General features: G+C 46.0%; 1 protein-coding gene across 10 annotated transcripts in view; it reads left to right on the top strand.

Annotated features, from left to right (window-relative positions):
• The window catches only part of ANKRD6 (ankyrin repeat domain 6), a 112,674-nt gene that overhangs the window by 91,777 nt on the left and 6,804 nt on the right, over positions 1-14,093 (top strand). For 9 of the 10 annotated variants that reach the window (XM_063329980.1, XM_063329981.1, XM_063329979.1 and 6 more), the window contains 8 exons: positions 4,434-4,532; positions 5,191-5,289; positions 8,758-8,856; positions 9,913-10,011; positions 11,704-11,802; positions 12,429-12,506; positions 13,315-13,419; positions 13,668-13,805. In XM_063329980.1, the coding sequence (XP_063186050.1) occupies positions 4,434-4,532; positions 5,191-5,289; positions 8,758-8,856; positions 9,913-10,011; positions 11,704-11,802; positions 12,429-12,506; positions 13,315-13,419; positions 13,668-13,805 (816 nt within the window). The remainder of the gene's footprint in view (positions 1-4,433; positions 4,533-5,190; positions 5,290-8,757; positions 8,857-9,912; positions 10,012-11,703; positions 11,803-12,428; positions 12,507-13,314; positions 13,420-13,667; positions 13,806-14,093) is intronic. The other variant, XM_063329986.1, reaches the window with a different exon arrangement.

The following is a 14,093-nucleotide window of genomic DNA, read 5'->3' as shown; positions in this document are numbered from 1 at the left end:
AACACCAGGACACTGAGCAAGCACCCCTGGCCTAGCCAACACAGAAGTGCCAAAGGAAAGACGTAATGCCAAAAATCCATGGAGAAGGCCAAGATTTGTGTATCTGCCTTTCTTCAGGACACTCAGCCTGTAACCCTCTCCTGAAAGCAGATGTTTAAGCTCTCTGTAAAAGAGCATGGCTTTGCCCTTTGGAAACGTACCTGCTGATAGTCCTGTTATACACAGAGCCCTCAGGATGTGCAGACCCGCGTTGGCTGCACGAGCGGATGCAGGCTCCTATCCCAGTCTCTCACCAGCATCTCCGTCTCTCTAGCCCGGTGAATAACAAGGTTTTTCTTAAAAGTGGAGCACTTTCAACACACCAGTGCTCTCGTGGCAAGACAAGCCAGGCGAGTACCGTAGCCTCTGCTGTTGCAGAAGAGCCAGCGGCCACCTCTTTCACTGGCCTTGTTTCAAAAGGTGGTGGGCATACCCGCAACTTGTGTGGAGCTTCTTCCAGCCAGTGTGTGAGAGAGGAGGGTAAATGGCTATGTCAGGGGCTGTGCTAGCACTGGGTGTGTGCTACACAATGACCTCCTCGGTGCCACCATGACTGCAGTGCTGCATGGCAGCGTGCAAGCCGAGATCTTCACTGAACGGGTTGTCAAGCGCTGGAACAGGCTGCCCAGGGAAAGGGTTGAGTCGCCAACATTGGAGGTATTTAAAAGACGTGTAGGTGTAGTGCTGGGGGACATGGTTTAGTGGTGGACTTGGCAGTGTTAGGTTAACGGTTGGACTTGATGATCTTAAAGGTCTCTTCCAACCAAAATGATTCTATGATCCTCTGTCTGGGGCACTGAAGTGGAAACAACTGAGTTTAAGTTGCTTTTGGGGCTAGGCAGCAGGTGAGGAGTGGGATTTAAGACACACCGTTGTAGGCTTTAAGTGCCTTACTTTTACCAAGCATCACTTAAGCACCCAAGTGTCTTTTTGGCTTTGGGCCCACGTCTGTACTTAGGCAGACTGTTGTTTCTTTCAAGGTCACATTTGCGTGACACAGCACTAGAGTTATCTCTCTTCATTGCTACTGATCTGCGGTCTGTTCCTCAGACATAAATCACTTACAAATAGGATCATAAATTGTGCCCAACATAATAGTCTGGGCAGTTAGTACACGTTTACCAGTGTAATTGCCCTCTGAGCTTCTGAACAGCCCCCTAATGCCTTGGTAAAGGCAGAACTCTGATGAGTGCTTTCAGAGACAGCTATTTTAGCAATTAATAAAAAGATACATAAGCCGGTGATTACACGGTCTGAAAATTTATGCTGTGAAAAAAATATAACTCATCTGTTTTCCCTGACTTGGTAAGAGGCAAGGTCGGGGTTTGCTCCTCTGCTGATGGGGAGGCGAGATTGGTTGGAAACACAGCGATGTGTACTGTGTTATTTATAGGTGGGCTACGCCGTCGGTGGCTCAGTGACTCACGCGCAGAGGCCGTCGCAATCTGGTGGTTCAGCTTCCACAGCACCTCAAGCAGTTTAAGGTTACCGTGTGCGCTGAGATCCAAGGGTACAGTCGACCAGGTCCTGCCCAGCTGACTTGAGGGACCTGGGGGTGGTAGGGACCTTCACCAGGACATTGATACCTGCCACCTCTTCACTGGGAGGTGCCTCAGTCCAGGTGGGGCAGGGTTTGAGATATCCTTTGACACTCTCTGTTACATGGATGAAGTATTTATTTTCCTGGTCAGGGTGCTGGTTGGACTTTACTCGTAGATGCTTGGCCCTCCCCGTGCCTGTGTAGTGAAGATGTCAGCACCAAAGCCCACATCTTGGGCAGGAGGCAGCTGAGCCTGCCATGTGCAGGCCTTGTGTCCCTTCACCTACCTGGGCTTCCATTTGGGGGACCAGAATATAGTGTGGGACGAAGCCTGGGCGTGGCCGAAGCTGTCCCAGTGCCGTTCTGCAGCCCCAGTGAATGGCCTCCCAGCACATGGGCTGGGCTCCCCAAGGGAGACCTGCTCCTGCAGTAGGGAGGTGTGCTTCCCACGTTCCAAATACGTCGGATTTTTTAATTTAACTGAGATGCCATTAGAAATAGCTGTCATATCGACAAACCCCAAAAAGCTGAATGGCCCTTGACCTCACTGCAATTACTGTGATGGGGTTGGGCTAATGACAAGAACAGCCTTGATTTAAACTGGGCCAGCAAGAAGATCCTTAATTACAAACTAAATCCAATACAACCCATTCCTGCCTCTAGTTTGGTCTTCTCCACGATCAATTTTCTAGACTGTAAAGAAGTAGGAACCAACCATTCCTTGTTCAAGTTCCATCCATCGGAATGGCAGATGTCATCTTGTTTTAGTCTTTATTATAATATCTTTTGTAGTTTTGCTGGTGCAGCAATACCAGTTGGCAGGGACAGGTTGACAGATTACTTTGCACTTCATGGTAGTTAGACACAATGACCGTTGCACTCTCCACATTACCCATTGCTGCAGTAGCAGTAGCGGTGCCACTCATCGCTACCATGTGTTGTCAAAAAAAGGTGTTGAGTTCTTCCCCAGCTTGTCATCAGTACTAGTTACTGGAAACTATCTGACACTTGCATTTATGAGATGGTATAATTTGGACATTTTCCATAACATTTTAGTTATCTTTAAATTTGGAAGAAATGCACAAGTTCAGAGAACTTGCAGTGCTGTCAGTTTTCCAATACTTTGTGTTTTTCTGAAAGTCACAGTTCCTGGAACCATTACTGTCTTTGTTCAAAATCTCTCAAAATCTCTTACATTTCCAGTCTTAGCAGGGACAGGAACAAAAGCAGGAGTATGTAACCTCTAGAGACAAAACATAGCTAGCAAATTCTAAAAAAGCCTTCAGCACAATTTTTTAAAATCAGCTTCATGATTATGAGACAATTTAATGATTTACTGGTGGTGGGAATTGGCACTACAGGGATTACTGCAAGGTTCTGGTTGGCAATGCTCATTTTTCCTGTCTGGATTAATAACTATTTTGGTGTCATTAGCACAAAAGAACCCCACCAAGAGCAATTTTTAAGTCAGTGGCTAATTGCCTTTGAGAACAAATTATTCAAATTATCCACTTATCTAAAGACTTGTAGGCTGTAGGACAGAAAATACAGAAATTCCTCTAGTTTAGTATTTAATATAATGTGGTATTATCTGATAAAGATTTTTAGCAGAGGAATTTTGTATCTATTTAGGACAAGCTTCCTGCAAGCTTTTTTTCCTCAAGACACACTGCATATCTCTGCCTTCCATGTGTTTTTGGTGACCGTTATCTAGATAAGCAGAAGTGGATTGGATTCCCACTCTGTTTATTCATCCCCCAAAAAGGCTGTGCCCAGCTTTGAAGCTACTCTTTGTGCCTGGACTCAGGCTGTGCTTCAGCATTACAGGTTCAAAGCAACTTCAAAGGAAAGCCAAGACCGGTTGTTGCGGCAGCAGTGGAGCTGCCGCAGCTCATTTTCCCATCGATCGGTGTCTTACATCCCTACACGCCGCTGTGTAAATCCTCCTGTTCCCCCTCTTTTATCACAGTCACACCAACAGGCATGTAAAAATATACAGATGGGCACAGCCAGCAGTTTGCATTTCCCTAGTCTTCAGTTTCTGGAAGTTTTGTAGAAGATTAATCTTGGGCTCCCTAGCTCAGCAAATGAGTTCGACAGTTGTTAGAGGGGAGATGAATGGGCAGTCGGACAAGATGACCGCATCAGCATCATTTCTTTTGGAAACTTGGCCATAAAGGAGATAAACTGATGCAAGAAATTTGCTTGTTGCTGCTACGTGGCAGGTCAATGAGAAATCAAAGTCTTTTGGACTTCAAGATTGCTCAGTTGCTTGAAGGAAATGAATCGATGGTCATGCAGTTGTGGTCCTCATCGTAAGATTGCCTCCACTCTTAGCACTAATTGGTAAATTCATCAGAGGTGCTGAAGAGGCTGATCTCATCTCATGCTCCTTATCCTAAGCAGGGCTGATGGAGCAATCGCAGCCAAAACAGGAGAGCCTCACCCAGTTAGTGTAAGTACTGGAAGATCCTTATGATGAATTACGACAGCCTGTAATTCCCTTTAGTTCCCTACGGCTACTGTTGGTTATTAGACACATAGTGACAAATGTGTTAGATTCACTGCCTTCTAGTACTACCATGTTTTTAGAACGCTTCAGCGCTGTATATGGGGTTGTGATGACTTGCAAACTTCTGTGAACAGTTGCTTTGTTGCTCTCTGGTACTTTCAAGAACTTACTTAATCTTGGAAACTTTAATGATAGTTGTTTATGGGGACTGTTTGCAAAAGCAGCTTGGATTTAACAGTACGTGTGTTGAAGATGCGGCCCCCGTGTGCGCGTGGTAGGCACTTGCACTGAGTCAAAATGAGGTGGGAATGGTACCAATTACAGATTTGCTTCTTTTTGCAGGGCGATCAGACAGCGTTGCACCGGGCTGCTGTCGTAGGGAACACCGATGTTATAGCAACTCTGATTCAAGAGGGCTGTGCTTTGGACAGACAAGACAAGGTAACAGGCAAAAGCAAACTCCTGTGGGATGGTAGCCTTGCCAGCTAGTAATATTAGGATCTCAGAAAGTTGTGATTTATACTCCTGGGTAAGTATCTAATGCTTTGAAAGTAATTGGAACGGTTACATTGGAAAAAAAGTGTTACGATCTCTTTAATATAAATTACTGATTTAGTTATTTTTTTATGTCAGGCTGATAGTTTTTGATAAGAGTCTGGTCTCGGCTCATTAAGGGAGGAGTTAAAGAAACATACAACCATACTATGCCCTACGCAAACCACTACACGGTTTCCCTTGGTTATCCCTGAAACTGAGAATCCCAGGCTGAACATTTAGTTTGGAAGTAAACGTAACTATTTCCAAGATCCAAACAAAAGCTGGAGTGCTTTGCTTGCTAGGAGATGTGGGAAGAAGTAAAAGATAGAAAGAGTAGATAGGAAAAAGTACGTAAGGTGTCAGTGGAAGTTATTTCGTGTTTTAATCTAATGTATATCTGCCTCTGGTAAAAATAAAGCAGAAAATTAGCTAGTAGGAAAGGAAAATGATTTATTTTTTAAGTGAGCAGCTGGAGCGTGCAGCTGCTGCGTTCTGAAGGCAGTGTTACTCTGTGTGTGGACACGGCGCACTAACCTTCTCCTCTTGTGTGTGTGCTCTTCAGGATGGGAACACCGCTCTTCACGAAGCTTGTTGGCACGGATTCAGTCAGTCCGCCAAAGTGCTCGTCAAAGCAGGAGCCAACGTTCTTGCCAAGAACAAGGTGAGACCCGTGCAGGAGGAGCTTTCGGTTCTGGTGTGAGGTGGCTGATTCGTAGCACTGGAGATTTCTGGCCGTGGCATTTCTCAGCAGGTCAGGGACCTGATTTTTTTTTTTTCCTCTTTTTTTGCCTTTTTTATGCCTGGATGGTTCCTCCGCAGGCACTAGGAAATTCATATTTTGACAGCTGACGCAGGAGGAACTCAATAGCGTGTTGAATGATACACTAATTATGGTTGACGAAAACTGCAATTCCTGTGGAAATCTCTGCGGTGCTCTGAGTTATACTGAGTAGATTCATTCTGATTGGTGTGATTTAAAATGAAAATGAATTATGCTAATAGGAAAATGGCATTCAAAATAATTTATTTTTTTTTGCAGAAATTAAATAGCCAAGTGGATGTAAGCCACAGAGGGGAAAAAAGAGTGTGTCTTTTGTTAGAAAGTTCTTCCTAACACGAGTGTAGGCCCTTACCAAAATCTTGTAATGAACCTGGATTATCTTCCTTCTTGTGTTTGTAATACCTCGAGAGCAGTTTAGAGGAAAGAATAACAAAGCAAAGGGGTTTAGTTCCACTCTAATTGTAATGTCTGTGGGAGACTTATCTTCATTTCGCTAATTCAAAAGTTAATGAAATAGTCTAGGAAGTGGCAGTAGCATTCTGTGGTGTGAGCTGAGTTAGGGTTTGGACCGCTGTGCCGATGGGTCGGTTAGATCGTGCGGTTGGCACCGTGTCCTTCTGAGCGTTTTCTGGGAAATGTATCTCTGAAGTGACAACTGAAAGGGGCTAGCGAAGGAAGGGAGACAGGTGGCCAAAGTCCAAGATTTTGAGTGAAAAGGCACGTTGCCTGGGCGTAGTGTTTCTGTATGTGTGCATGTATATATGCATATATACCACATATATATGTTTGTACAATTGCGGTCACTTTGTGGTCTGTAATTAGATCATCTTTGATATTATTTTATGTGTACTCCTTCTTTTATATTGTTCCAACTTCCAGCTTTTATTTTCTGTAATTATTTTTGCTGAAATGTTCACCTAGATTTGTATCAGAGGCACTTCAGACAACTCCCCATGCTTGACTTTAGAGTCTTGTGAACCATTGTACTCCTGTTCCTGGATACGCTTGTCTTTGCGTATGGGTATACTTCTGTACAAGGGTGTGGACTTAAGATGCAAGTCAGGTTATCCTGCACGCATGGATGCCTCAGGATATTAGAAGATATAGCTTACAAGACATCCTATGTCAACTGGAGACAACCTCTCCTGGAAAGCATGTGCACGGAATAGCTCAGCAGGGTTGATGTCTGAAATATGACTGGCAGACTTTAATAGCGCGTGAGCAGCTCCTGCGCTGGACTTTGATGTCTTACCCACACAATCCTCTCCCTTTGCATTTCACTGTTTGGGTGTTTTTTAACCGACAGGATCTTTTCTCAGGAGCCACAGAAAAATGCAGGAATTGTGCATGTTTGCATGCATGCACATGCTTTTACCCCTTTTGATTTCAAGAAAAAATGAAGAGTTTAATTCTACTTAATCTCAAAATGGTTTCTCTGGTCTCTCAACTTTTCATGTTACTGATGACAAGGCATAATCTTTCTGACAGCTTTTCTGGCAGCCAGAGCTGAGTGCCATGTGCAGGAGCACCCTCCGGGCTGTTGACTTTACACCTGGGCATCGTGTGATTTTGTCTGGGTGAGACAGATTAGGGGCTGCTGGATTTGCCAAACCCTGCTAAGCAGCGGAAGATGGGAGGGATTTGACTCTATTTTCTAGAACTCATGCTCAGTATCTCCTGGGACTGCGTGGGGGATGCTTCTGTGGATGCACTTCTCGCAGCACAGCACAGTATATAGAAGAGCATTGCAACTGAAGACGGCTTCTATATTAAGTAAAATGCAGAGGACAGGACACCTGGGATTTCAAAGGCAAGTCAGGCAGGCATTTGAGGAATGGGACAACACATGGGAATACGGCTACCTGGGTAGCTGTATTCCTCCTGTGCAGCAAACACCCTGGAGATGCATATTTTCAGTCAAGTTGGTGTAAAAAAACTCTGCTGCTGTGATAGATCATCCCATGAGATCAGTTGTAGCCTTCTTTTTGGATGCCCCGTCAGTCTGTACATTTCAGTGAAGATTCAGTAGACCAGTGAAGACCCCCAGATGGGTACAACTCGGACCCGCTCTCCCTCTCACAGAAGCTGGTGAGACATTTGTCACCCTGTGGGACGTGAGCCAGATGCTCTGTGAGCCTTGACCCCAGGCACCAGCACTGTGACTTCTCCCAGCACTGAGGTCCTCGCCCATCACAGGACCTCTCTGTCTTCCCGCCAGGCCCGACCTCCCAAACAGCAAATGATGAAGATATTGCAGAGGCTTTTCAGAGATAAACCCAGCAGGGAAAAAATTGACACTTAAATGCAATTTAGCCGAGAAAGAAAATGCTCATGTCTGCCACAGCTTAGAGGCTACATTCAGGCCTGAAATAGTCTGTAAGGTGGAACTGAAGTCCTAAGACCACATCGAAGAGTTGGTCTTTTGTAATTCAAACCCTGCAGCTTTGATCTATGTCTTGAAAGCATGGGGGACAAATGAAAGGACACAGTCAAGGTGAACAGGCAGCCTAGTACGCATGGGAAACCTTTTTAGCTGAGCTGATTTCATTTCTAGCTTCCAGGAGCCAAAGACCCCAAACATTTTCAGGCCAACGAAAGCCGAATGCTGTCAGAAAAACTTGTCAGACCAATGTTAGAAAGACAAGCAATCTCTTTTTTGATTTCTGTCCATAAAAACTGCATGTTTGCTTCTTTCAGAAACCTTAGCATGGGATTCTCTGGGGTTTGGGTGACTTTTTTTTCCCCTTCTCATCTTGGCCAGTGTCCTTTCTGAACATTGGAGCTTCCTGATAGCCTAAAATCTGCATCCAGCCCTGTGAGAGCACCTACAGACCCAGCCAGACTTGGAGCTGGTTTATGTTATGATCATAAAGAAACAGAAATCGTTGTGACCCTTGTCTGCCCAACACCCCGCAGCAGTCGCAGCCGGCTTTGCTTGGGGTCAGAGGTGCCGTGCCATGGCAGCGTGTTTCTTTGTGTGTGTGTGCATGGGGGAAACCCCAAACAGAAGAATTATATTTCTTTAAATGAAATACTTCCTAATGCTGTTTGATATTAATGAACCGGAGAGTTTGTAGAGTCTTTGCTTCCTGCAAACAGACTTGACCAATGCAGATATCGTTAGACTGTCCGATTTCTGCCTTTGCTGTATCCCAGATAAATCATTTCCGGGATGAAGAGGGTATTTCAGTCTTCAGGTTCATTCAGCTCATATCTTTGGGAAACTAACAGTGACAGTTTCCCACCCCTGGGTGGATCTTCTTGTGGGAAGACCTTTGAGGTTTTATTTTTTAATGCTCATGTCCCATTTCTAAATACGACTTTTATATTTTCCTGTATTTCTCTAAGGCAGGTAACACACCTCTTCACCTGGCTTGCCAGAATAGCCATTCCCAGAGTACTCGTGTTTTGCTACTTGGAGGATCTCGAGCAGACCTCAAAAATAACGTGAGTTTTGAAAATGAAGTGGTCATTTTTGTTTGCCTTTGTTTTAGTTATATTGCTTTCAATCCTAGAAACACTCAGAAATGCTTTAAGCTGTGATTTTATTATAAATGCTACTGATAAAAACACGAACGAACCATTGTATACATCACGTACAGGAATGCTTTTGATAGGACTGAGCGATGCACTACTTGTTCCTATCTCTTGAGTGGGGATGGAGGGAGCCAAAGGGGGTTTTGTTGTTGCACAGACCGAGGCAGCTCGTCCTTTGCTGCTTTTTGTGGCCCTAATGGCCTCACCCAGATACTGTCGTGCAATTCTGCAAAAGGGCTCCTCTCTCAAAAAGATGGAAATCTTACAGGGATTTTGTGCCAGAGCAAGGAAAGCTTTCAGACCTGCCCTCACTGAGACAGGTAATACGTACTGTATGTCAGTCTTTCAAATGAGGTAGATTCAAGGTGACTTCAATTTCAGGCAGCTTTCCTCCTATTTTATAATGATTCTGGCATGACAAAGGAAAAAAAAAGTGTACAAAAGGAAGCCAGATGGTTTTTTTCCTGCTCGATAACAAGGTGGGCAGAGGCACACAGAAATGGAAACCTGTGGGGCTCTGCTCCCAGCTCCCAGTCCCAGCTGCGTGTGTGCCACCCCTCACGGGGACGCTGCTCTGGCCACCGCTCCTCATGTTTTCTTCATTCTGTGCGACACTGAGTTGAGTTGCCCAGTCACATTGGTTTGTGGTTCAGAAGAACAGAGTTAATGACAAAATGTAAATCAGGTTTTGTAGTGCAGTAAACCAGCATTTTTATAATTCCAGTATTTCCCATCAGTGGTTAAATAATTCATAGCCCCACCTTGCCTAACCCCAGCTCTTGCTAAAGCTTCCCACTCGTGATAGTAGATTTTATACCGCAGAGAAGACAGCATTGCTGTTCAGTGAAGGTGTGTGAAATTTACTGCTCTTTTTGCTTTAATAGGATTATTTCATCCCTGAGCACCATGACAAGTGCAAGCTTTCTTACTGCGATTACATGCTCAGAGCTTTGTTTCTGTTTGCAGGCAGGAGATACCTGTCTGCATGTGGCTGCTCGTTATAATCACTTGCCCATCGTTAGGGTGCTGCTCAGTGCTTTCTGTTCTGTCCATGAAAAGAACCAGGTCAGTGCATGAACCTCATTGCGACTCTGCGCCCTTTGCATACGGATAGTTGTTGGGAAGAGGGATTCCTACCCAAGGAATCCTGCCTCACTCTGTGTTTCACTGTACCACCAAGTGCCTGAGCTTTTAAGAATAGCCTTAAAGTAATGGCATTATCAGTGGTTTATTATTTTGCCATCGCATTTGCATCATTTCTTTAAACCATTGCCTATTTATGAAGTTCTGCAGGTGTGCGTTGGTGTAGAAAGGGGCTTTGGGACAGGGGTAGTCGTGTAGGAGTAGAAGTTGGCGTTGGCGCTTCTGAGTCCTTCCCAGTTCTGTGCAGAATGGGACTGGGCAAGAGACTCGGTCATTTCATGGGGGCCCGTTTTCTCCTCTGTAACTAGGATTTAATGATCCTGTGGCCGTTACAGAGACATTGTAAAGCAGAACTCACTAATGTTCAGATGCTACAAAAGTGCGGATTCCTCTGGAATACTTTTCTTTGCTGCGTTTTGCAGTAGGGGGAATTAAGAGGACAAAAAAGTGAAGAAAAAGTATGCTTTAAATTCCAAGTAATGATCAGTCTAACCTTGGATTAATCATCCATAGTTGTTTTATAGAGAAGTAATTGATTGCTGTATTTATAGCATAGCCTAATTGGGTTGGTAGAAGGGAATGGATTTAGTACGTTAAAATGTGTTAAATCTGCTAAAGAAACAGATTATGTGGTGCCTAACCACATTGTCTCGTGTTCCGGGGAAATTTTCTGTGTGGAGTTGAAGATCACAAAGATGTTTTCTGATCTGTATGTTTAATGTTGTTTCTTAGATATGAGATATTACAGCAAACAAAATGGGTTTCAGCATGTTAAATTTACTATGTAATTTTATTTGGAAATGAGTTTTTTAACTTGCAAAATGAGCTACTGCATATTAAGATTAACTGGTGTGAACCTGGCATACAGAGACACCCCTTGCCTTCATTCCCCAGCACTCCCCGAAGTTGTTGCGTAGCTGCACACACAGTGACTTTATTTATGAGCATGGCTCATCCGAGTTAGCAACAAGCAATAGATTGCCACTAGTCTCGGGGAGACCTAATTTTCTGAAGGCAAAACGCAAGGCAAAGGGGACAGGAGGGCATTATATGCACGTGTCCCGTCTCCTTTGAACAGCTGCTGGCTCTGTTACCGGTGCCCCAATCTGATCACAGCCGTTTTCACCTCGCTGCACCGGCACACGGGCAGGGCGATACGTTAGTGCTGGCCCCGGGTCACCTCCTGGCTTTGGTCCAAAACCTGTTTTTCCTGAGGAATCTCACGAAGAGAACATCAGCCATCTCGCTGCTGGTACTTACCCGATTATTTTTGAGTAATGTGATACACGACCACCTGCGCACCAAATAATCAAACCGGAAAAAAAAGGAGCAGCTTATGGTGGGAAAACCGGTTCTGCCCTCAGATGTCATATCCGTTTGCTGGGCTGTCTCCAAGCTGCGTTGCGGGTCACTCGCTTTAGTTAGCTCCTTGCCCCCTCCTGTCCCCTTCCTCCCAACTCTGCTTTTTTTATTGAGCAGGCTTTATTTAAGCTCGGTCGTTGTGTCAGTAAGCGTAGGTCTGACCTCTGAGCATCTTTTAGGAAGGTGTGATTTCTGCAGGGTGAGACTCAAGGGCGTGCGTTACACGGCTGCTTTCTGCTTTGTAACTTGCAGGCAGGAGATACTGCGCTCCATGTAGCTGCTGCTCTAAATCACAGGAAGGTGGTTAAGCTGTTGCTGGAGGCAGGGGCTGATGCATCCGTTGTCAACAATGTAAGTAGGATGTGGAGTTCCTTTGGTATTTTGTATTAGAATCACAGAATGGGTTGGGTTGGAAGGGACCTTAAAGACCATCTAGTTCCAACCCCCTGCCATGGGCAGGGACACCTCCCACTAGACCAGGCTGCTCAAAGCCCCATCCAGCCTGGCCTTGAACACTTCCAGGGATGGGGCATCCACAGCTTCTCTGGGCAACCTGTGCCAGTGCCTCAGCACCCTCACAGTAAAGAATTTCTTCCTAATATCTAATCTAAATCTACCCTCTTTCAGTTTAAAACCATTACCCCTTGTCCTATCGCTGCACTCCCTGATAAGCAGTCCTTCCCCATCTCTCCTGTAGTCCCCCTTTAGGTACTGGAAGGCCGCTATAAGGTCTCCCTGGAGCCTTCTCTTCTCCAGGCTGAACAACCCCACTGCTGTCTTAATGCAGACTCTCTTCAACACTCTCTCTAGTTTTGGTAGAAAATATTGGGTGTTAGAGTTGAATTAAATCTGGGTAAATGAAAGTAGTTAGTCACTATGCTCTTGTGCACAGAGCACGTTCTAACCTCAGGTGAAGAAATTTCACATTTCCAGCAGCTGGTGTTTTGAAGGAAATGCCATTTTCTTTTTCCTCTCAGGCAGGTCAGACCCCTCTAGAGGTTGCCAGACAGCACAATAACCCTGAGGTTGCGCTCCTCCTCACTAAAGCATCACAGGTACGGTACACATCTCTCCCCAGCACACACGTACACGTGGAGCTGAGGCCAGTTAACCCAGAGGGGCCACATCCCCTCGTCCTTAACCTTCTGCTGTGAAAGGTGCCTACGTTTCTGCTGGCCTTGTGTGCTGGCCTCAGGTCTATCGACATTGAGGCCTTCAGCCCCCAAGGCCAGCAAGTCGTGCAGATTAAGCCTTATCCTGAAGCGCTGGCAGAGGTCCTGGCTGTCCTTACTGGCAGAGGATGGAGCAGCCAGAGGCACTTGTTGCCTGTGGTGGACCAGTACCCAAAAGCTCCCAGGCTGTGTCCCTCTGCTGCCTGCCTCAGACTTCTCCCATCCTCAAGATGGTTGCTTGCACTGGAAGATGCGTTGAAATGGGGACAAAATGTCCTGTTTCTACTCTGCTGCTGTGTGTGAAATGCTACAACGCCCTTCGGGCCGGAAAGCACATGGAAGGGCTCTGTGTTCTGGTATGAGACCGAGTGTGATCCCTGCCCTGCTCCTTGTCACCTCGGCAAGAGAAGGGCTTGGCTTGGCCACCCGCCCAGGGACACAAGGGTACACAGGAGGAGGCTCTCACCCCTCCAAGGGACAGCAAAGGGCCCTGATGGACTTAGCCGTGAAAATGCACCACCACTGAGCTATGGACGCCCACATGGCTTTGGCCCATCAGCATCCATCTGGCAGAGCACTTCCTTTTATATATTGCCGTCTAAGTAGAGGTGGAAAAGGTCTGCTCTATTGCTTGGCTTCAGTGGTAGGAAAGAGCGTGACATCACTGAGTAACAGTGTGGTCTGCCTTCAGGTCTCACGCTTTAACCGTGGAAGAAGCCTGAGGAAGAAGAGAGAGAGGCTGAAGGAGGAAAGGCGAGCTCAGTCAGTACCACGGGATGAAGTGGTACAGAGCAAGGTACAGTCCGGCATTACCAGCTGCATCTGCTGCACAGAGGAAGCGTAAATAAAACCCATCGGGACTAAATCTGTTTGGAGCCGTCACTTGTGCATGACCACGGCAGCTGTCTGAGGCGGTCTGTCGTGCTTTGCTGCTAAAGAGTTGCCCACTCGTGTGCGCAGAGCAGCTTAGAACGGGGAAATTGAACAAAGGCACCTTTTCTCCATCCGGAACTCCTCTGAACTCCCTGGTTTTGCTTCAAGCAGGGCAGCGTCTCGGCTGCTGACGACACCCCGAGCAGCGACCAGCCACCGCAGAGGAAGAGCGATCTGAAGGATGAACCCCGGTCAACCTCGCCAGATCCCAAAGGGAAGAAGAGCAAAAAGAAAAAGCCAAAGGAAAAGGTATCAATAGATTAAAAACAGCAGAGAGAGAAGGGATCGTTGTTGAGCCATAGTACAGGTGTCCCTTTGGCGTGTCGGTGACTCAGGACAGCAGCCCCACCGTGCTCATGGGGCAGAGGTAGTCTTCAGACAAAACCGATTTCTGGTGGGCAAATTCTGCTGTTGAAAGTCACACGAACCAGATTTGTGTGGAAATCTGGTTAATGTGCTGACAGACATCGAGGTTGTGGCCAGCCACTGCAGCTGGACTGGTCTTTTAATCAGGTTTTTGCTGTAATTATCACTATA

Source organism: Chroicocephalus ridibundus, chromosome 3 (assembly GCF_963924245.1).
Source record: "Chroicocephalus ridibundus chromosome 3, bChrRid1.1, whole genome shotgun sequence".
Classification (NCBI taxonomy): Eukaryota; Metazoa; Chordata; class Aves; order Charadriiformes; family Laridae; genus Chroicocephalus; species Chroicocephalus ridibundus.
Note: the sequence above shows the minus strand (reverse complement) of the source record. Positions and strands in the feature narration are given on the sequence as shown.